Below are 23,750 nucleotides of genomic sequence, written 5' to 3'. Positions count from 1 at the left end.
AAATAAACTTAGATAATTTTGAATTATACGCGCTTATAGTCACCGGTTACTTTGAGAAGAATATACTTTTTACCAAAGTGTGTGGTTCAACTTTTTGACGTATTTTCTCAAATGCTATCTTCCTCTGTCCCAAATGTACTTTAAAGTTTTAAAAATGACACGAGGCGGTTATTAATTTCGAATAACAATTAATCATTTATTGATCCGCATTGATTTTTTCCACATTTTATCCAGAGTATGGGGTTACAATGTGCAATGACACGATATATAATGGTAAGGTTATAGGGATGTTTCGACTTCTGATTGGTACAATACGTATCAACTTATTCTACCAATCAAAAGTCGTAACATGTTGGCGCTTTCCATTACATTCGTATATAATCGTCGTACACAATCGTCTAAACCGAGTTTAAGTTTATAATGTTAAATTTGTAATTCGTAACTGATTTTAAACCACTTGTCCATGCTATCACCAACAACAGAAAGCACACTTGCGGAAGTATGAATAAGTTTATTTTGAAGATAGTTTAGCAAATGATGCAATTGCATATCCAATGCCTAAACCCGATACACTTATTAATATTGAGAGGAATATTCCCCTTTGTCATTTGAGGGGAATACTTCTCCTTCTCGGCGAGCTTTTAGTTGACGAATGAAATGCTATACAGATCATGTTATTTAATCATTATAATAGATTATCGATCTAGTGCACAGATTAAATTTATATTACTATTGATTAAATAGGTATTTATATTTAACTAAGAGTTACAAATAATAAATTGTTTATTAGATTCACACTCTACTACAAAGTTTAAATAACGCCATCTAGAGTTTCACTCGTGCAACAACTAGAAACTTGCCGAGGAGAAGAGGGAGGGGTTTCGGTCTGCTGTATTTCTCATAAAGGGGCAAGACGGTTTGACGTGTTAAAAAGTAGTACATATTATAAATCAACACTAAAGCGAAAGTAAATATTTGGTTCATATAAGTTTTTGTCATGTAATTTAGAATAGTATAAACTAAAAAAATAGAGGTAATTTTTTAAAAAGTGATTCTTGTTGCGTTTGTGACGTCATAGCTTTTAATGATTATTTTTCGATACAGCCTATCGGTGTGCACGATTTCAGCCATACGGAATGAAACGTAACAAAAATTCAAAAAATGCTAGAAACTACAATATATTCTCTAGAGATTGACGTTTGAACAATTTGATTTTTATGAAAATTGTCAAAATGTCAGCTATTTATATTTGAGAAGTAGAATTTGGACGAAAATTTTGAAGGTTTTTATATATATTTTCCGGAATAATTAAAATTTTTAAAAGTTGCAACGTCATTCCCTAAGAAATGTTATAATAAAGATATTCGCAAGATTTCAAAGTAATCAGTTACTAAATGTCGAGATATCTTGTACACCGTTCTGAAAACATAGTAGTTTCTAGAAAAACGAGTTTAAAGTTTCCGAACGGCCTTATGCATAGACCAAGACGTTGCGGCACGCATGATACGAATCTGTTACGCTCTTCGTACCTCCAAAAATAGATTCTTTTAAAGACTGGTACCTTTCACATTTTTTTCTTAAGACTTCAAACTACTATTTAAAACAAACAAAAATCGATATTTTTTAAATTTCAAAGCGTCCTGTCCCCTTAAACGGAACGTATTAGTGGTTCAGATTGTTCGTATAAAAAAGTGATTATTTTCGACGATGAAGACAGTTTTCTTTGTTTGGTAGGATTGTCTGTATGAACGTGTGACGACTGAAACCCTCTATCTCTCTTTCTCATCTGTTTCGCGATATTCATCGTCGTTGTTTATTTGCTTCTAATGCGCTGTTTTTACGGTAAATACGTGTAGACATATGTGTGATTGCAATCCAGTATAAATATGTAGAGCTTAAAAATTACGCAGGTATCAACTGCGTATATTAAGCCAGAGGAACTCGGAAGAAGCAAAGATACGCAACGTAGAAGAAACGTTACAACGACTACGTAAAGGTGTGTAGGTAACTGCCATCGAGAAGAACTGAGTTTGGTGGAACAAAGTCGAACAGTTTCGAAAATGGCCGCCAAGAGTGGTGGTAACGACGAATGGTCATCAATTTTTACGATATTTACAATATCTGAAGGACCAATCAACAAATCTGAAATGATTGAATTGGCAAAGAGTATCGTTAAAAGGTAAGAGTATTTTCATTCAGTCGAAACAAATTTTTTTACGGAAAATTATTTTGATCAGTTTTCGAGATTGTACTTTCACACTGACAGTCCTGAAACGGGTGATCGTTGATTTAAATTTTACGATTGCGTTATTTGTATGTTCTCATTGCACTTCCAGTGAAAATAAATTCATCACCCACGAAGAACAGTACGAAACATTTTACACAACTGTAGCAGCCCTTGCGGCGGATTATTTCAGCGGTCGCGCCGGTACCTGTAAGTTTCTCAATTTTTGCTTGTCTAGAATATGATTCCTTTAGTTGTTTGACATAATCATTGATTCCATTTTTTGTACTTTTCAGTTTCTAAATCTGAAGTACCGGTAGTTTATCAAGCGTGCAGAATCCTTCTTCGTTTTCTTGTAGAAAAATTGTCTCGGCATAGAGTACAATTAGGAGATGGTACTCCTACTGTGTACACTACAAAACAATTATTGCTTCCGATTCGTGCTCTTTGCATGGGACATTCTTTTCTATCACCCGCAGAAGAAGTAGCCTTAGTTGCTACATACATTAAATCGCCACCACCTGGAAACGAGAAAGATGCTTCCCAATCCTCTAAGGATTCTGTACGAATTCGAGGTGATTTATCTAGTGGCATTCTAGAGCAATTAACAATGCCCCTGCAAGATTTTACACTCTTCGTGCCTCTAGTTGAAAATTCCAACGATGGATCAAATAAGACTACGAATGAAGGCACAAATAACGAAGTTTGGTTAGATACAAAGGTTGGTATATAAGTATCTTCTTGTTTGTAATAATGTACCCATAGTAATAGTATTTAGAATAAGTATATTGATTTTAATTGTTAAAAATATTATTTTTATTTTGTAGGCTACGTTTATTACAAATAATGTAAATATCCTTCGAAGTATGAATGCAGGTGACATTCTATTGGACATGTGTTTGAACCTACCTTATTTATCACGTTATACTCGCAAATACCAAGCATATTTGAACAAAAAAAGTTTTAGTTTACCAGCAAATGCTTCAGAAGCGCACACTGTACGCCATAGTCTGCACTCTGTGGCAAGTGATATTAATGTTGTGCATATTGTAATGTCTTTACCTTTACTGGAACCTTTAACACCGGCCAAATTGGAGAAGCTATCAACATTAACCATGTCTTGTCTGTATTATTCAATTGCGTATGCAACGGCATCTAGTATCGTCGGTATAACAAATGCAGTGTCGCCAAAATGTAGTGCAAATACTTCTGCTGGGACACAATCCAGTCAGAGTGTCAAAAATACCGAAGAGGAGTACGATGCTTTAGCTATTACTGTCGTCGAAAGAAGTTTGGATATATTTGGATTAGTTTCAAATGCGATCAAAAACAGCACGCGAGCAGGCGGTCATGTAAGAAATTTAATGATTAAACTGTATTTCAAGGCTTTAAAGTAATTTACTAATCGTTCGTAATAGATCTTGCAAAATCATTTGCTCATTGGAGTGTGGCTACTGGTAGCTGGTTTGCAAGCTCAACTTTCGGTGAGCAGTTTCAGTGCGGCAGATAAGGGAAAAGAAGAAAAAGGAAAATCACCGAGCAAAGCGCGCGATGGAACAGCTCGTGTCAATCTCATGAGAGTGTAAGATATTTATTATGTCGTGATTGTATTTTAAACTTCCGTTTTTTTATTGTGGTGTTGGTGATTTATTAGATCTGGATGAGAATTATATATATTTGAATTTCAGTCAGCAAGGTTTTGGTGTACTCTCAGTAGCTTTAGCTTCTCACGCACTCACGTTAATGAGCGCTCTTTTAGAAGATGTATCTGTTGAAGCAGTTACCGATTATACAATTCCTCCTGATCCAGCGCCTTTAGACATATTGTCCACTGCTAGCGCACTTCAAAGAGCTATAACCTTTTTACAAGCTGTACCGCTCAATCATCTCTTATTTTATTTGGCTACAATCAGTTACAGAAAGGTCAGTAGTAATTGGTTAGTTATCATTCACATATTTGGAGCTTTTATTTCTTAACTTTCATACAAATTCATTACAGGCCTGTACTTTGAAGGGAGTGCAAAAGCATCCTTTTGAAGGCGATGCTTTAAGTCAATCTGACTCGACGACGTATTACGAAGATCTATTAAGTTGTTCAGAAAACTCCTTCGATGAAGGTAAGATATTTATACTTATACGCATCATACGAAACCAAACCACCGTCTTTACTTTTGATTGGTGTTACATTTCGAATTTGATAAATTGAATTTGATAAAACGTACGAATTGATAAATTGATTGGTCTTTTCGTGTGTATTTTGTCGCACGTTCCTTAAAAAAACGTTATCGATTATACTTTATTAATTTTACCATCGACACGAAAAGGAGATGATTAATAGAACAAACGCGTCTTCTCGCTATACAGAAAAAACTGTTATGTCGATAGAGGAGGACAGCGATCCTATTTTGGGTTTATGGTTCGAAGAAACTATCGCTCCGTCTGATGGATCACCAACGAATGGTGCGAAAGAACCTAGCAACGAAACCAGTGTCGAACGTACAGTGACTACTATTGTCCCTGATAATCGCGAACCTCACGGCGTAAGCGATCTTTTTTTTTTCTTACGTCTTTTATTCTGTCCATTCACATTGATAAGCTTATAAGTAATGGTAGAATAGAACAGTTGATTTCTTCTTTCGTTGCAGTATATTTCATTGGCTACTAAAATTTTCCAATTTATGAACCAACATTTGATTGGTAGTTCAAGTTCTTATGTGCGAGAATACGTGGTAAATGGCCTGGTTGAACAACAGATGGTCATATTAGCGGCAATAATCAGAGATTTAGATCATGAAACTGCTAGAACAGAAACTGGTAATTAATTCTAAATATATATCGGTATTTTTTATAGGTGTATGTGAACGATTAATATTATCATATATTCGTTGCATTTCAGGTACCATCTCGGTATTCTACGGTGCCACGTTGGGCACAATGTATTCCGAGTTTTCCCAAGCCTTGAGTCGTTACACCCATAATTTACTGGCTCGAAATACATTGAGCGAAAATTTGCAAAACACACTTCTTCATCATTTAGGCGTAAACCCTTGGTCCGGAACAGACGGTACAACTCCCTGTACTTGGCCACTTCAAGTCTACCCAAGAACTTTGAGCGTGTTGGCACAGGTGTATATTATTTTAGAGTACTGACTTTTCTGAAATTCTCTTTTCGATTTTACTGATTACGGAATGTTATCGTCGATAGGTGCTTTTACTAAAACCTCAATCAGAAAAAGAAGCCGCTTGTATAAGTATATGGCATCGTCTGGTAACGACTATGGTAGAGAATGTATGCAATCCACCTACCACGTTCGAAGCGGAAAACGAAGGTAAATAGATAAGTAATATTTTCCTACCAAATTAGAAATTAAATGTATAGATGTAATAATAAAATAAGGTCATCGCAAATTTCTTAGTCAGAACATATAACATGGTCAGAACATAAACATATTAATATTTACAGATTTAAACGTGGAACACGCTCAACTAGTTTTGATTCTATTCCACTCCCTGAATTTGATGCAAAAGAAATCGGTACTGCTTGTAACCGGTAGCGGTGCTGTACGTTGTAGCGAAGCAGTTAAAACTCCGATGAAGGATTCTCAGTTGCTAAACTTATCACGTTTGTTATTATTGCTCGAATATATGATGAAACATCTTTATGATGCACCTCCTGTGTTACTGGGACAAGTAAGTGAATTCTGTAGATCATTCTTTGATTGTCTTTTCCCACAGTAAAAAAGCATTTGATATCATTTCTCATTCGTCTCTGTTTCTTTCTACATTTCATATCTTTTTTTTCTAAATCTTTGATCTCGTTCCTTACATCATCTCATTCTTCCACACGTTATCGTATATGTTGCGTTGATTAACGTCCAAACATTAAATGCAAAAGTAACGTTGAGTTCGTGCAGTAACGAGACACGACAAGATACCAGGGCCACCGAATCGAAAGACACGTTTGAGTGGTAGTAAAAGTCTTGTACATTGTTTTTATAGTGTACCTGAATTTACTTATCATGTATACGTTTAAGAAACATTAATAATGTTTTGGATGGATGATTACGACATGTAGGTTCGATGGAATCTATTTTCGGCCACGAGTCTGGTTTGTGACGCGAAAGACGGCAATAAACAAACTGCTCGAGTTTTTACACCGTGGACAGAAATCGAGGGCAGCTATCGTAAATTTGATAACCAAGATGAATTTTCAATGAAGCCACGGTTCTACAATCTCGGTTCTAGCACGGATTTCAATAATCAAGACACTCGAAAATTGGACGGATTGGTTGGTATCGCGTTTGAATTCGCTACGAATGAATTCATCTCAATTCTAGAATGTTTTCGTGGATTCGATCAACTGAATCGCCTACTTTTACAGGCTTGCAATTTCATTCTGGGTGCGCCGGATAAGATGAAATATCCGCTGTTGCTCGACGCATTAATAGATATTTTGAACGTTCTGAATCAAACAGACATGCAAAAGAAATTGGGAACCGATGGCAAAAATAAAACACCCACGTTCACAGGTCTCTGCGCAATCCGATACTGCTTTTCCATATGTTGGCGGTATGTATTCTGTTCATAAACTATTGAAAGATTAATCGCCAAATTTATTAATCCGTTCGAACCGATTTATGAAATCTATTCTTTCCGGTTGTTGCTCATAGATTATTGTTAATGTTACCGCCTTCTACACCGTATATGGATAAACTAGCTCTCGGTGAAGAAATTCCTGCCGGACCAATGCTACTTCATTCTCTGATTTGGGGACCCAGAGCCGCGTACAAGACATTCACCAGCTGGATGAAGGTAATATATTGATTACAATTGCTAGACTGAACAGATCTTTTTAAGCGTTCGATTTCACGTAAACGTAAAATCTTTGTTGCAATTTTCTGTAGGACTGTTTGGTTAGGCAAGGAATGTATACGCAGTACGCGGAGAATCTTCTGAAAACTGTATCGTCTACAGTGAATTCTGTCAAGTACGATGTCACAGTTGCCAAAAATTGTATCACTGCCTTAGAACCAGAGACAAATTTTACCGAAAAAATAATGCCGAAAAGTGCTTTACCGAAACTTAGTTCCTTATGCATTTTGGCTGCAGTCGTTGGAAAGTTGCAAGTTCTTTTCGATGAAAGTATATCGAAAAGTCAAAACGAAAATATTGAAAATTCAAAGTAAGTTAAATAGATTGTTATCGTCATTTTTTTTTTACAATCTTTAACACACAATAAACTGCATAATAAATGTTTCTAGAAGTCCGCAAAATACGGAATCTGGAAGTACGAATACAACCAAAATGATAATTGGTATTCTTCCTCGCGTCCTTTCATTGACCGAGTCTATCTTGACCTCGTGTCGGTCGAGTATACTTCACGAAATGCTCGAATCCTTGGAACAAGATGGTAAATACGGTCCACAGGATTACTCGATACTCGAGGACATTGTCGCCATGCCAGATGCGAATTTGGCCACCGATGCTTTGATTACTTTCTTACCAAACTCCGTAAAAGCAGTCCTCGACAAATGGAAATCAATCACTGTTGCTCATATCCCTTGGGTGAGTGCAAAATCAATGCATCTTGCCTGTGAGATCTTAATATTTTCTATTGTTCTTATAAGCTATGTACACCTCTCTCGTTATTTTTCTACTTTAAACCCTTTTTAATCTTTTATATGAATCACAGAATACTTACGCGAACGACACCATACCAGCGGAAAGTTACATTTTGGCAACTGTGAATCATCATGTGAGCTCGCTTTCCAAATATCCAACATTTTCTATTAATCCGTCTCTGAAAAATTTATTGCACAGCTTGGTCACCTTTTTGGTGGAGTATGTCACGTAAGTTACGATTTCGTTTCTATTCTTTGTTCTTCCATGTTCTTTCTTTGTGTATCAAATAAGTGTAAGGTAGATTTTCTCACTAGACTTGCTACGGTGCCGGAAAACTTAGACGTACGTTCACAAGCACTGGATATTTTCATTATATTGTCGATGGATGCTCGCACGGACTACCTTCGTGATATGGCAAGCAAAACTTTGGCAAAAATTCTAGGCGATAACGACGACGAAACTCGACAACTGTTGGAGCACCTCTACATTTTAACTCACACGTACAATTTGATAATCGAATATACGAATGATTCTCAAGAACCCGTAAAGTGAGTATTCATGTCAGTTAACTTGTAAGAAAACCATGATTCGATGTAACGATACAAAAACGTTCCATAATAATTTTACGGTTCGATATACGTTTCAGAATTTCTTTGGATGAGAAAATCTTAAAACGGTGCATCAAGTATTGGGAACAACTGTTGGAAAAGCCGGTCGGATGCAAGGCCTTGGACTTATTTTTTGCACCAAACACCGACAGATCTCTTGTTTCTGTTTTACTTTGTATAACATCTCCGCAGACGTCTCGCCAGTTTGCCACTCACGTTTTACGCTTTTTCAACATGCTCTTTGAAATAGGTAAAGTACATTTACAATTATCCTTTGAAGTTCGAAAGTCTCAAATAAACGATAACTTATTTTTCTGTATGTAGCTGAGAAAGGAAATGACGCATCGTTAGAACGTCTTTGCAAATCTGTAACTAATTTGGCGCATGTGGAAACGGAAAAGTTGCAAACATGGTTGAAACAAGTTATTCTAGGAGCGACGAGTATTTCACCGAGCGCATCCTCGACAAACGTACAGACACCCACGATAGTGACCCCGAATGCGTAAGTATACAATCATTTATTTTCTTCGAAAGACGAGACTAACGAATCCAACTGTAGGTTAGTTGCGGTTGCTGCGACCGAAGATGCGCAGAAATTGGATGAAGCCAATAATGCACCGAACAATGAACAAGTTCAATGGGCAATTTTGTTATCAGATGGTTCCGTAAGTAACAATCAATCTGAAAGTATCACAGACGACCAACAGCAGCAGCAGCAGCAGCAACAGCAACAACAGCAACAACAGCAGCAGCAACAACAGCAGCAGCAGCAGCAACTTCAACGACAACATTCAATGCATGAAAATAGTAGACTTTTGCGAGCACTTACGAATTATATAGTTAAAGAAAAGAGGTAAGGTACTTTTACTTTCATATATTTTTTGCATTACATTTGTATTTTCATGCAATTTATTATATTGTATTGTACAGCGGTGTGGACGAAGCTGTACCAGTTACAATTCTACAAGCTCTCATTCCATTAGCTTATCACATTCTATCCCCTGCCATCGAGGGTAACGGTTTTTCCGAATTGATGAACATTATGTCTACGTTGGCCGACGCTGGTTCTGAGAAAGGACACTCTTTGCTGTTTAAAGCCGCTATCGAATGGATCGAACTATGGTAACGTATCGTGTTAATTTTTATAGCTTATACATTTATGATTGAAAATCTATAATCAAAGCTTGATTTTTTTTTATAGCAAGGAGCAACTAACGAACAAAGATCTCCAGTATTTGGATAAACCGCTAGCGTTCGTCGAAGCCAGTTGCTGTATATTGAACTACGTAGCGGATGTTGTAGGTGCAGTTTGTCCTCGATCCGTCCATTCACAAGACCGAGCGATCAGTCCTCCTTGGGAAGGTGCTACGCCAATCAACGATGTTAACGATAGCGATTGGGTCGATGAGATTCCACATGAGGAGGAAGATAGCGCCGTTGAGGATTCCGACGAGGACAATCTTTGCAAAAAACTTTGCACCTTCCTCATCACTCAAAAGGAGTTCATGAATCAACATTGGTATCATTGTCACACCTGCAATATGGTAGACGGAGTCGGTGTTTGCACGATGTGTGCTCGTGTTTGTCATCGCGAGCACGACGTTACCTATGCGAAATATGGAAACTTCTTTTGCGATTGCGGTGCCAAGGATGATGGCTCTTGCCAAGCCTTGACCAAACGTAGCCTTCAAACATCGGAACATCAGAGTAACGTTACCGGTATCGGTGGTGGAAGCACATCTGCATCGGCTAGCGGTTCAGGCGGTACAAGTTGTAACAACGTGCATGGAACGTCTCTCGAGAACCGGGATCTATATCTTGCCAGTAGCTTGCGTCGGCGAACATCTAGCCCTTTGTACTTTTATGACAAACAGGAGAGGCAAGGTCGTGAGAAACAGAGACATACGTATTTAGCCAAACAGCTGGGTAAATAGTCTTACTTTCTAGCTTTTCTTCGTACGATTATACATTTCTTCTTATCATTTAAATTCTTTTCAACGACTTGTATATTTTGCAGAAGGATCAAAAGACTGGATACATGGATACCTTTGGAAAAGCGGTTTGGTGTCTTCGTTGGTGGATCTGACGCGGGCACTGGTACCCGCCGTGGATGCATCCTGTCGAACAAATTCAGCGATCGGTTGTCACGCACGAGCACAAGCTGCCCTTAAACGATTGCACACAATCGATAAGAAATTTGAATACACCGATCAGTTGATGGTGCGTAATATTTTTCTGTTCGCTCGAATGTGGGTATCCCAATTGTCTGCAGTTATTCCCTGTAATTAATTATCATCTATTTATTTGGCATGTTCTAGCTTCCTACATTAGGGTCGCAAGAGGGTGCGTTTGAAAACGTTCGAATGAATTACACTGGAGACCAAGGACAAAGTATCAGACAATTGCTATCTAGAAACATGGTACGTCGCGTTGCAATGTGTTGTCTATCCTCTCCACACGGCAAAAGACAACATCTAGGTGAGTAGTGACTTAGATGGTTAAGTTTCGTTTCTCAGTTCTTTGATTGGTATTTCTATGTTTATGATTGTTTAGCAAGATGCAAATAACGTGTTACGTGTTTTCTGATTTTAGCGGTCTCGCACGAGAAAGGAAAAATAACTGTGTTGCAATTGAGCGCTTTATTGAAACAAGCCGATTCATCCAAAAAAAAGCTAACTTTAACGAGGCTCGCATCCGCACCCGTACCTTTTATCGCAATATCGGTAACTGGTAATCAATGGAACGAAGACTTTCTAGCTGTCTGTGGCGTGAAAGATTGTCACGTGTTAACCTTCAATACCTCGGGAACAGTGTCCGATCACTTAGTGTTGCACCCTCAGCTAGAACTCGGTAATTTCATCATAAAAGCCATTTGGCTGCCTGGATCTCAAACTCGATTGGCATTAGTCACCGCGGACTTTGTGAAGATCTACGATCTCGCGAAAGACGCGCTTTGCCCTCAGTATTATTTCCTCGTACCAACCGGAAAGATCAGGGACTGTACGTTTATGTGCGCGGAAGACGGTATCTTTTATCTATTGATAATGTCTTCGGCTGGCTACATTTATGGTCAAACAATGGACGAAGAAAGTTCGGCGAAACACGGGCCTTTCTATGTAACTAATACTCTCGATGTGTATCACCCAGAGATAAAGGATAATGGACAGGTTGGCGGTGGTGGTGTGTCGATTTATTATTCGCACGCTTTGCAGTTGCTCTTCTTCAGTTACGCGTGCGGTAAAAGTTTCATCGCCCCTCTGAAATCTATGCACATTGATGTGACGATTGTATTTCAAATCATCCTCGCCGGGAATAAGAGTTCGAATGGGAACAAATCGAACAACAATCAACCGCAACCGTTATGTCAATGGAGCGAAGTACCGAATCATCCTGGATTGATTTGTTCGGTTTTACATACGAGCAATAATCCTGTGATATTAATGATCAAGCCCGACACGATAATGATTCAAGAGATCAAAGTGATCCCTGCCAAAACAAAAATAATAGACATGGTTGCAATAAGACATCCGAGCTCGAATGCCGAACACCGAACCACCTTGATATTATTGTGCGAAGACGGGAGTTTGAGAATTTACATGGCGGGGATGGATCAAACCGGATATTGGATGTCGCCTACCATTCAACCTATAGGCACAATTTCCACTGTTAAACAAACGCGAAAAAAGAAAACAACGAAAGCGGTAAAACCGTCGGATTCTGTTGTATTCCCCGTTGACTTTTTTGAACATTGTCAAGTGATGAATGATGTTGAATTCGGTGGCAATGATTTGCTACAAATCTATAACGTCGCACAAATTAAACATAGACTCAACACCTCTGGTATGTACGTTGTTTCCATAAAAGCAATGGGATTTAACGTTGAAGTTACCAACAACGACGCTTCTCTGGTTATAACTGGAATTAGGGTACAGCTTGGAAGTCAGGACGTTAAAAGAGCTCCGGTTAATCTTAAGGTAACCATATTGACCGAATTTTATTTTCGGTGTTTTTTGATTCGTTTATGTAAGATTACTATATCATATATTTTTTGTACCTCAGATATTTGGTAGAATTATTTATACAACGGTACTGAACAAAAGTCGCTGGTTCGACATTCCCTTAACTCAAGAAGAGAGTCTTCAAGCTGATAAGAAGTTAACTATTACTTTTGGACCATCTCAAGATCACGAGGGTATTGTTATGGTGGATTCCATTAAGATGTATGTATTGTTGTTGCGTAATGTCGGTGACTTCTGCTACCGATTAAACTATTAATGATTTTTAATACTTGGCTGGTATGAACTTCTCTATTGCACATTCAGATACGGTAAAACGAAAGATGCCTTTGGCTGGCCCGAAGAAATAGAAGATATCCCTGCGACTGGTCAGTCAACGTCTGCACCAGTAGCGACGATAAACAGCGATACGGACAGCGCTCTCACCGCACCTGCACCACTATCCTCTGTCGATAGGTATGCGAAGAATAATGATTAAAACGTATTCAAATTCTGTCATGAAATATAGTAAATTCTTTCATCGTGTAAAACGAAATCTTTTATCGTTACTTAATTCTTTAGCTCCACGAAGGACAATTCCCTTAATATCGAAAGGTAAGGACAAGTTGAATACGATTAGGTTTTTGTGACACTGAGCAATAGGAAACATCGAATAATTTACCCAGTAAACGACCACCGTGCTATTTAATGTGTGGTTTCATATTGTAGGATGATCGCAGGTATCCTAGAAGTTCTAGAATTATCATTCAACATATCCTCGAACGATGAAAATAGACTGTCGTTGAAAGATACGGCTATTGACGTGGCGTCACGGTTACTGATACTACCGACTCCGCCATCGGTGCAGATGCATACGACTGCACTTCTAGCTTCTCTACATCAATCAAAACAGGCGTACCATCTCCACAAGGTAAGCTGAATCTGCACCATTTTTGGCAAAAGAAAAACGTAGTGTCCCGGTTTAAAAAAAAAATTAAATCTGTATTTTTAGGATCACGTACTATTGACGCACGTATTGGAGTCTTTAAAATCAATGAGAGAAACCAGCGACCCACGAGATATTGATGCCGAAAATTTTTACAGAGTCGTACTCATTGTTCGGAGTATTTCCGTTTCGCGTCCGCAAAATCTTGCCAACTTTACCGAACAATACACGAACAAACCAATTGATGAAATTGACAGTAAGACGAATACATTTTTGCTTATTTATACAGTAATTATTTATTTCGCTTACATACAATGTTTTCGATATTTAGTACCGATTTTGGAAAAAGATCGACCAAACGCTCCTAACCGGGCTCGTAAAAGCTCAGACAATAGTCACCAGCAACATCTGGTTGTACAACTCATGGAAATACTGTGGGCTCTGCATATGGCTTATCCGAAAAACATGGCTCTTGCACCGGTTGTAGTTCCAAGGTTGACTCACGCCGAAGGAACGATTCATGCGATCGTTGAAATTATCGACGCCTTCGCGACGTGTGACGTGGAGAAAAATGTTCCTTTGGCTGCAAAGCTGTATTTGCAATTGTTACTCTCGTCGGACACCACAATCAGATTTAGCGCCAAACAGGCAATAATACGTGCACTCAAACCGAGGTACAAGAGAAGAAAAGTTTGTATTCCAAGCCCCCCTAACTGTAACACGCCAGGTAATTAGGAAGGATAATTAGAAACGTTCGGTACCTTGAAATGATTATTTTTTATTCACATTTTCCCCTTGAATCTGCAGGGGTTGCCGTAGACTCGGAAATTAAGCAAGCATCGTCTGAACAGTCGCATCGAGATGTTACAACAGCGGCGACATCTACCGCGTCAACACTGGATCGCGACGAACAACGATTGGCTAACGAACCGATCGGATCTGTAATAGATCCGTTAGGCGTGATGCTTGCGACGAACAGTAATCAAGGTTCCAGCAGTGGTTCCACAGCCGGTGCCGCGGCGTCTTCCGTTGCTACAACTAGCAGTGGAAACTGTATTGGTAGCTCCATTACTGGTAGCAGTAGTGGGCCATCGACAAGAGGCACGATAAACTCGTTGGAAACGTTGCTTGGTGCTGGAAGTTTCCCACAGATGCTAGATCCGCCGGATACCGACGACGAGGCAATGGTAGAACTAGCGATCGCACTAAGTTTACAAGATCACGAAGGAGAAAGCGGTGCTGATTTGCAAGCGTTGCGACAAGGATTCCCACAAAATTTGTCGGCGTTTGAAACCTTAGAAGCGTTGGCGGCACATGCATTGGTTCAAGTTCAAAGTACCAGTCAGGTGAGTTTTGTTAGTAACAAAATGTATCGGAAAAAAATCTTTTCGGAATTTACGTAACTTACGCGTTTACATGTACTTCGCTTAGAGCCAAGAAGGCGGAGGGCATTATTCGGATACGACTGCTTCTGCCGGTGGATCGGACGACGAGGGATCGACTGCAGCTACCGACGGGAGCACGCTACGAACGTCCCCAGCGGAACAAGTGAGTTACTCCACGCTGCTTTTCCCAACCCGCACTCGAGGCTGTTTGTCGTTAACTTTCACTACTCTCTGCTCTTGTTGCTATTTACTCGTAACTCGCAACTCTGAACAAAGAGAAAAAAAGAAACAGCGAGAGAGGGGGGGCGGGGAGAAACAATGGAAAAGTTCTATGTCAGGCCGTAGTAACACGTTTGGGGAACATTTTATGTTAGGGTGGTAGTGGTGGTAGCAAGGGTAGCGAGAGCAGTGGAAGCGAGAGCGGAGGAAGTGCCGTAGACAGCATGACGGGGGAACATAATGTATCGGGAAGGAGCTCCGCGTACGGAGACAACGTTCCCGATTCTATACCTCCGATCGGAGGAATTGGAGTCAATCAAGTGCCACGTTCCGAAACTAATTCCGTGGGTCTACACGCGACTTTAACCGTAAGTGTTGCCGTCATTGCCGTCGCCCCCATCGTCATCGTTGTTACTGTTGTCACAATCGTTATTTGTTTACCCTTTTCTTACTTTTATAACAGTACACTCGATACATTGAACCAGTATGCACACCTAATTCCAGTGTTCTCGCGTACCTTCGCATCTACGAAACATTTTACAAGCTGTCGAGCTTACCGATCATCGTTGTATATACATAGATGTAAACGTTCAAAGCGTAAGTCTACCACAAATGATTCGCGCCGCGGGTTCTCTCTTTTTTCTTTTTTCCTCTTGTCATATCGACGCCGTTTACCGGACCGGAGAATGCAATTGTATCATTATAAGAACGAAATTTGTTTTGTTAGGTCGCCGAACAAGAAGAGAACGCGGAACAGGAACGTACTACTGGGCAGGAGAACGATCCCACCAGCTGCGAGGTCACCAAGAAACTACATACCGTGCGACTGTTACTGCTGGATAAGCTTATGCAGTTCGTGCCAAATCTGACGAATGTATCCGGTGTTCTGGCTGTTCCACTTTTGCAGGTCAGCCGTGCTTCTGTACTCTATCTTTTTATCTTTGTTAACACGTTTTTGACGGTAATTTTTCTTTCAGGTTCTGTTAATGTTAACGTCTGATTTGGATGGACAAGATGAAAAAGACAGCGCCTGCGTCGAACGACTGATTCGAATATTGGTAAAGGAATTGGAAATAGATAAACCGGATACGACTAATATATGTCAGCGTAGCAATAAGCGGGAGGTTCATTTGGTTATCATGCGTTTGCTAAGTGAGTATCAAATTCAGGGATGCAAAAAATACGTGGACTAGATTAACAAGTTAATTTTCGTTTTGCCTTTTCTTTATTATCCGACGTACGTTTTAACTTTTAATTATTCCTGGCGATTTTCAGGTGTGTTAATGTCTCGCTTGAAACACACCGCCAAACCACAGGCGGAAAACTCCAATTTTATTTCTCAGACGGTAGCCATGATACTCGGTAAAGCAGGAATAATCGATTATTGCTTGACGTTGTTGAAGGCATTGTTGGAATATTGGAAAACGTAAGTTTCCGTGCGCTCATTTTTGTTATAAAAGAAATATTGCTAACAATTTGTATTGAAGTTTTCTTGTTTCACTTGTAGGACGTCGAATGAAGAAACGGGTACTATCCTCGGTGGTCAGCTACTCAAAGAACATTTTTCGACTTCTCCGCCAGACATGTCACCATTCTTTTTGCGACAATACGTGAAAGGACACGCTGGTGATGTATTCGAACCGTACCCACAATTACTAACGGAAATGGTACTACGATTGCCGTACCAAGTGCACAAATATTCCGAAAGCGCAGCAGCTCAACCTGTTTTCGAACAACCGTGGTACTTCTATCTCTGCGAATACATGATGTCTTATCAAACACCGTCTGTTAGACGACACGTGCGCAAATTGCTCCTCTTCATCTGTGGCAATAAAGAAAAATACAGGCAGTTACGCGATTTACATGCTTTGATTTCGCACGCTCAGGTAAATTTATCGCTATCGTCGGAACGATATATGTTTCATGCTTAATTGTATTCGATTTCTGTTCATTAGTCGGTACAACAATGCTGCGCCACTGGTGGATTCGAACCTCATCAAACGCGTCCGCATTCCATCAACTTACCGTACGATTCGTTGGTAGAATTGATCGAACATTTAAAATGCTGCGTCGAAATTGCTACTAGTCGCACTGGAAATTGGCAACGATTTTGTTTAAAGCAGAATACAGTGTTATCCTATTTGTTTACTATATCAACGCTTTTGGACGAAGGTGTTAGTCCTACCGTGTTACAGCTTCTACAGTGCGCTATATGCTCGAGCAATAAGTCGAAGGATACGAAGGATGGCGCCAAGACGAAAGTAATATCGTTAATCGATCGACATTGTTTTACGATCACAATCGGATAAGATACGGTAACGGGAACTAATGTATTTTCCATTTAGGAATCGAAATCAACGGCTGCAGGAACAACGAAGGAGCGACGAGAACGCGAAAAGTCCGAAGATTCGGATACGGAAGCCAAATTCGAGGAAGCTCAATGCTTGGCTTTGGTCGAACAAATTCAAAAGCAAGTGTCTCCAAGCTTGTTAACGAAATTTATTCAAACTTTCCTACTCGAGACCAATAACACCAATGTGCGTTGGCAAGCGCACTCTTTGATACTGGCTATTTACAAGTAAGCGACTTTGCGAATAATCTGTTCCCTTACATACTTCTTTTTCTCGATTTCGTCTTTTTTAAACTTGAACCAAATTGCTGCGTTTTACAGGAATTGTAGCCCAGCTGATCAAGAAGTGCTACTGGACTTGCTATGGCTGCTGTGGCCCCTGTTGCCCGCTTACGGTCGAAAAGCTGCACAGTTCGTGGACTTACTCGGTTATTTCTCCTTAAAAACGCCCAATGCGAGCAAGAAGATGCACAATTACATGGAGCAGGCAGTTGCAGTTTTACGCGCGCAGAATCAGTTACTCGCGCGTCATCCGAACGCCAACTTGTACGCGAATCTCGCGCAATTTGTCGAATTGGACGGCTATTATTTGGAGAGCGAGCCATGCTTAGTCTGTAATAATCCCGAAGTACCAATGTCGACGATCAAGCTTTCCTCGATCAAAGTCGATTCGAAATTTACGACCACCACGCAAATCGTAAAATTAGTCGGAAGTCATACGATCAGTCGAATCACGCTCCGCATAGGTGACTTAAAGAAAACGAAAATGGTGCGCACTATCAATATATATTACAACAATCGGTCGGTTCAGGCGGTAGTTGAATTGAAGAACAAACCCGCTATGTGGCACAAAGTGAAAAAGGTCACACTGGCTCAGGGACAAACGGAGATCAAGGTAGAGTTTCCTTTGCCGATCGTTGCTTGTAATCTGATGATCGAGTACGCGGATTTCTACGAAAATATTCAAGCATCTTCCGAGACTCTACAGTGTCCACGGTGTTCGGCGAACGTGCCCGCGAACCCGGGCGTTTGCGCCAATTGCGGTGAGAATGTGTTCCAATGTCACAAATGTCGGGCAATCAATTACGACGAGAAGGATCCGTTCCTCTGTCACGCCTGTGGCTTTTGTAAATATGCCAAGTTCGACTATACCCTTACCGGAAGAGCCTGCTGCGCTGTGGATCCAATCGAAAACGATGACGATCGAAAGAAAACGGTAGCCACGATCAATACCTTGCTGGAAAAGGCCGACAGAGTGTACAAAACTCTCATCTCGAATAAACCGGTTTTAGAAACGTTCCTAGTGAGAATATCGGAGCATCGATTGGATCGTGCGTTGGACGACGGTACCGCCACTGCTGCTATTCAAGTGTCCAGCGCAAGATCGCAAGTCAATAGAGCCATACAACTGCTCGCACAAGGATACTGCGGCGAATGTAAAACTTCCTTCGAAGATCTGAGCAAGATCATACAAAGAGTGTTGGCCTGTCGACGAGAACTCGTGGCGTACGATCGTCAGCAACGAGGTCAGGCTACTGCCGTTGAACACGTGTCGACCGACACGTCCACACCTGCCGGCACGACGGAGGAAACGTCTCAGGAAACGACCCAACCTGCCGATATAGTTACCGCTGCGTCTCCAAAAATGGTAGGTCGTTGTTACGGATGCGCGACCGCGGCTACGGAACACTGTCTAACTTTGTTGCGTTCTCTCGCCACCAATCAAGTTGCCAAAGAAGTACTGTGCAAACAGGGATTGATCCAAGAACTGGTTGAGCACAATTTGCGTAAAGGTACCGTACAGATGCAAGAGGAAGTTCGACAGTTGCTCTGTCTAGTCACCAAAGACAATCCGCAATCTACCAAAGAACTTTGCTCTCTGTTGACCGGACGAATCACTTTGACGCTTCGAGGTCGTGTGCCTATTTCGGATCTGTCTCTGGTGGTGCGTCATGAAATGGCCTTGTTAGCTGCTCTCATTCACAAAGAAGATTCTTGCTGGGAACAAAAGCTACGATGCGTAACAAAACTGTTCTTGATGGCCTGCAAGGAATCCAACAGTCCCGTGGTCATGGAGAACATTATACTGCCGTGTCTGAAGATATTGCAAGGTCTCGTGAAACCAGAGCAACCGGTCTCGAAGAAGAATAAGGACAAGAGTATCGAGTCGTTGGCGACCGTGCAGCCACCGGAAGGTAGCATAACCATCGACGTGAACAAGTGGCTCAACGGAGACTTGAAACATTCGTATTCGGAATGGATTCGTCGCATGCCGGCCAAGAAAGTCGAACCACCGTCTGGGGGCAAACCGTTGAAGAAGGAAGAGACGCGTGTACTCTACTTGATAGTAAAGTATGGTCATAGGTGGCGTAATCGTTGCGCAAGGCACCAAGGCGTGCAACCGTTGAAACTGGTCGACGGCGCTTGGTTAAAGGAAGTTCTGTTTAATCCGAGTTCGCGATTCGCCCGTCAAGTCGCCTGCGACATGATAGAGAGTCTTTGTCAAGGCACGGAACGGAAGAAGGAGGTACTGGTCCTACTCACGTGTTATTTGGAAGAGTTGCACGCTGCCGGCGAGAATAGTACTCAGTTTCTCACCTTGTACCAAAGTTTGATCAGACAACCACCTTGGAAACAATTTTTGGCGGTACGAGGCGTTATGACCTTGCTTGCCGATCTCTTGACCAGAGAGATAGAGGAGCTTCATCGACTGGAAGAGATGACCTTAACTAGCGATTTGGCACAAGGTTACTCGCTGAAGATGCTGACCGAGCTCATGGCAACGTTCCTTGAGCAAGAAAACATCAAACAACAGTACAAAGGCAGGCTAGTGGGAGCCGTTCTCAACGGTTATCTTTCCCTGAGAAGATTGGTCGTTCAACGAACGAGGCTCATTGACGATACAGAGGAGAAATTATTGGAACTTCTAGAAGAAATAACCTCCGGTACCGAGGAGGAGACCAAAGCGTTTATGGCAATCTGCGTCGAAACGGTACAGAAATATAGCCTTGAGGATGTGCGCACACCCGTCTTTATCTTCGAAAGACTCTGCTCGATCATTTATCCGGAAGAGAACGACGTCGGTGTATTCTTGCTGACTCTTGAGAAGGATTCGCAGCAAGAAGATTTCCTTCAAGGTAGAATGCTTGGAAATCCGTACAGCAGTTTGGAGCCTGGACTAGGGCCGCTTATGAGAGACGTGAAGAACAAAATTTGTCAGGATTGCGAGTTAATCACTTTGTTGGAGGACGACAATGGTATGGAACTGTTGGTCAATAATAAAATCATCAGTCTGGACTTACCGGTGAAGGAGGTATACAAAAAGATCTGGATGTTGGAAGGCGGCGAGTGCGAAGCGATGCGTGTGGTGTACCGAGTGCGTGGATTGTTAGGGGACGCGACCGAGGAGTTCGTTGAAAGCTTGAACGCGAGTAGCGAGCAAGAAGTGAACAACGAGGAGGTTTATAAAATGGCAAACGTGTTGGCAGATTGCGGTGGTCTTCGCGTGATGTTGAACAGATTGGCCGCCATACAGGACGTAAATCGAGCTCGACCCCTCCTACAGGTTCTCCTTAAATTGTTCCGACTTTCGGTAAAAGTGAAAAAAAATCAAGAGGTGCTGAGTAAACCCGAGCTGGGAGCAGTGACAGTATTCCTTGATGTTCTGCAACGTTGTCTCACGACCGAATCGGAAAACTCACAGGCCCAAATTACAGAACAGCTATTGGACATCATTGAAACGATTTTGACGCACGCAGCATCGCAACCGTTGTCCAGTTTTGAAGCCTTTTCGCACACTCTTGGAGAACCGGACCATGTGAAAGCTCTACTGTCATGCACCCAAACTACGGCGGTCAAACAAAGCAGCAACGTGTTGACGCACCTCACGCGCGTATTGGCTGCGCTCACCTACGGCAACCAAGAGAAAATGGCACTTCTTTGCGATTATTTTAAACCCGTGTTGAACTTCTATAAATTCGACTTCGACCATACAACGGAGGACGAGCAGAAGCTTGAACTGTTTTGTATTCTCACACAGGCGATTGAGCGTAACACCATTGGAAATACCCTCAAAGATTATATCATAAGTATGGGAATTGTAAAGGACGCTTTCGAATACATAACCGTGCACGCACCTTGCGTCAAGCCTACGCTCTTGCGAACGGATAGCGACGAATTGAAAGACTTTATATCGAAACCGGCTCTCAAGTATATTCTGCGATTCCTTACCGGCCTAGCGACAGACCACGAGCCGACTCAGCTGGCGGTGTCGCAAGTTACCATCAGTATAATACACAGATTAGAACAAGTGTCCTCGGACGAGCATGTCGGTTCGTTGGCAGAGAATTTGTTAGAGGCATTATGTACGAATAAACGCGTGGCCGAATTGATCGAGGAGGCTAGACAACACACTCGTAGCGAGAAGAAACGTTTAGCAATGGCCATGCGAGAAAGACAGTTGGGAGCGTTAGGAATGCAGACGAACGATAAAGGTCAAGTAATAGCCAGTGGAACGATTCTTCAACAAATGGAAGATCTAGGCGACGAAACGGGACTGGTCTGTGTTATCTGTCGAGAAGGTTATAAATTTAAACCAAACATGGTAAGACTTTCTCCTCTATTTCTAGTGTAAAGTCTTCTGTAGATCCTTCTTTATATTAGTCGTTAACGTTTATCCGTTTTCAGGTTTTAGGCATTTATACCTTCACGAAACGCTGCAACGTGGAAGAATTTGAAATAAAACAAAGGAAAACGGTAGGGTACACGACCGTTACACATTTCAACGTTGTTCACGTGGATTGCCATATGTCCGCTGTAAGATTGGCACGAGCCAGGGACGAGTGGGAAAGCGCAGCCTTGCAAAATGCAAATACCAAATGCAATGGACTTTTACCTTTATGGGGCCCTCAAGTTCTGGAATCTGCTTTCGCTAATTGTTTAGCCAGACATAACACCTATTTACAAGAGTGTACCAGCTATCGCGACATATCTTATTCCTCGACCGTTCACGACTTGAAATTATTATTATTGCGATTTGCTCAGGAGAAAAGTTTCCACGAAGATACAGGAGGTGGAGGACCTCAATCAAACATGCATATGGTTCCTTATCTGATTCACATGGCCCTTTACGTAATTAACACGTAAGTCGAATAAAACTAACTTAGGCATACGGTGCTCCTATCTACTTTAATATAAATGCAAATTATTTATTTATTTTGTCATATATTTTTACAGCACGCGGTCGGCCGCACGAGAAGATAAAGCATTAACTAGATATTTGGAAACACCTCCTAATTCCAGCTGGCTTGAAAATTGCTACGAAGCCGAGGGACCATTTTATCAATGCACTATGTCTCTTTTGCTTCTAACACCGGCACGCTGGAAAGCATACAGGATCGCTGTTCTCAATAGGTTGATTGTTCTTGCTCACAAACGATACGTTTCGCCTTCGGCAGTTACGAAGACTATCGCCGACGTTACGGTTAAGGACTACACGGTGTACAAAAGCGCCTTAATCTTCTTTGGACTAGTCGATTGTATTTATGCTAATTTCTTCAAGGTATGTTTTTTCCGTTATGAATTTCTCTGGTTGAATAGCATTTTATTCCCCGTTTCAGAAACTTAACTCCTTTTTCTTTTCGTTTACTCGCAGAAAGTTAATGTGTTGTCGGATGATCAGTGGCCTTCGGTTTTAGCCGAATACATTAGGCACAACGACGAAATCATGCTAAAAGCCTCGGAACGTGTGCTTGCTACTTATCGCGATGAATTATTACCCTGTACGTCTTTTGAAGAATTTTGTGACGCTGTTGGTAAGTAAAAACGAGAGGAAACTAGCACGGAAAATAGTTTTCTTGGTTTTTAAATTTTTATTTAATATTTGTTCCAGGCTTGTTGGAGGAAATAATGAATCCTTCCACGTACATAAGTGATATTCTACGATGTCTCGGTTAGAGAAAAACGTACAACAAAGAATACGAATTTGAATCCCATTGAAAAAGAAAAAGAACTCACTCTTTTTACATAAATATAACAGAGCAGTTTTCCTGGAACACCCGAATTTTGTCCCTTTTATTTTCGTTGCTCTTTGCTTCGTACACGTTGTTCGCTGGCGTCTACCCATTTTAGTCCTTTCGACGAGTGTGAGAAAGTTTATTTGCTAAATCACACTGGTTATCTTGTCGATTAATATAGGTAAAAGTAACTATAATCAATATTCTCGCTTTGTAAATTGCGAGTTAACTTATGCTTTCGGTAGGGAAGATATTCATTCACTGTACCGCGCGTGTTGTTACTCGATCCTGCAATTGTACGTTAAAAAAAAAGAAACCTGTGCTTTAATAAAATACAAAATACCGATTTGCAGTTTTTAATTCTTATCTAATGTTGCTGTTCAATGA

General features: G+C 41.0%; 1 protein-coding gene across 6 annotated transcripts; it reads left to right on the top strand.

The window, feature by feature from the left end:
- The first annotated feature begins 1,695 nt into the window (after positions 1-1,695).
- Poe (E3 ubiquitin-protein ligase-like protein poe) lies at positions 1,696-23,709 on the top strand. 6 transcript variants are annotated; one of them, XM_076305122.1, is made up of 48 exons: positions 1,697-1,842; positions 1,911-2,179; positions 2,337-2,434; positions 2,521-2,945; positions 3,052-3,576; positions 3,643-3,806; positions 3,913-4,147; positions 4,224-4,341; positions 4,610-4,764; positions 4,870-5,038; positions 5,121-5,350; positions 5,430-5,553; positions 5,688-5,914; positions 6,300-6,512; positions 6,606-6,793; positions 6,895-7,036; positions 7,129-7,406; positions 7,486-7,789; positions 7,917-8,074; positions 8,161-8,394; positions 8,493-8,704; positions 8,779-8,956; positions 9,014-9,307; positions 9,385-9,576; positions 9,656-10,380; positions 10,472-10,674; positions 10,773-10,932; positions 11,047-12,428; positions 12,514-12,674; positions 12,777-12,926; positions 13,032-13,064; positions 13,179-13,380; positions 13,462-13,651; positions 13,727-14,122; positions 14,203-14,741; positions 14,827-14,943; positions 15,155-15,367; positions 15,727-15,906; positions 15,977-16,151; positions 16,275-16,425; positions 16,507-16,885; positions 16,955-17,260; positions 17,345-17,577; positions 17,671-21,952; positions 22,036-22,490; positions 22,585-22,909; positions 23,003-23,162; positions 23,240-23,709. In XM_076305122.1, exons 2-48 carry the CDS (start codon positions 2,061-2,063, stop codon positions 23,302-23,304), a joined length of 16,164 nt encoding a protein of 5,387 aa, XP_076161237.1. In that variant the 5' UTR covers positions 1,697-1,842; positions 1,911-2,060; the 3' UTR covers positions 23,305-23,709. The 6 variants fall into 6 exon arrangements, with proteins under 6 accessions (XP_076161239.1, XP_076161237.1, XP_076161235.1 ...); XM_076305120.1 differs by having other exon boundaries at positions 4,589-4,764; XM_076305124.1 differs by lacking the exon at positions 15,155-15,367 and having other exon boundaries at positions 1,696-1,842; positions 4,589-4,764.
- Positions 23,710-23,750: the final 41 nt, after the last annotated feature.

This window comes from Ptiloglossa arizonensis, chromosome 2, assembly GCF_051014685.1.
Source record: "Ptiloglossa arizonensis isolate GNS036 chromosome 2, iyPtiAriz1_principal, whole genome shotgun sequence".
NCBI lineage: Eukaryota > Metazoa > Arthropoda > Insecta > Hymenoptera > Colletidae > Ptiloglossa > Ptiloglossa arizonensis.
This window is presented reverse-complemented; position numbering and strand designations above follow the sequence as displayed.

What these genes read in the sequence shown, in the direction of transcription:
- Poe (XM_076305120.1), top strand. Translation starts at nt 2,061, where the DNA reads ATGGCCGCCAAGAGTGGTGGTAACGACGAATGGTCATCAATTTTTACG. An exon ending in TTTTTGGTGGAGTATGTCAC is followed by an intron (nt 8,075 to 8,160) that starts GTAAGTTACGAT and finishes TTTTCTCACTAG; the next exon opens with ACTTGCTACGGTGCCGGAAA. An exon ending in AATTCCCTTAATATCGAAAG is followed by an intron (nt 13,065 to 13,178) that starts GTAAGGACAAGT and finishes TTCATATTGTAG; the next exon opens with GATGATCGCAGGTATCCTAG.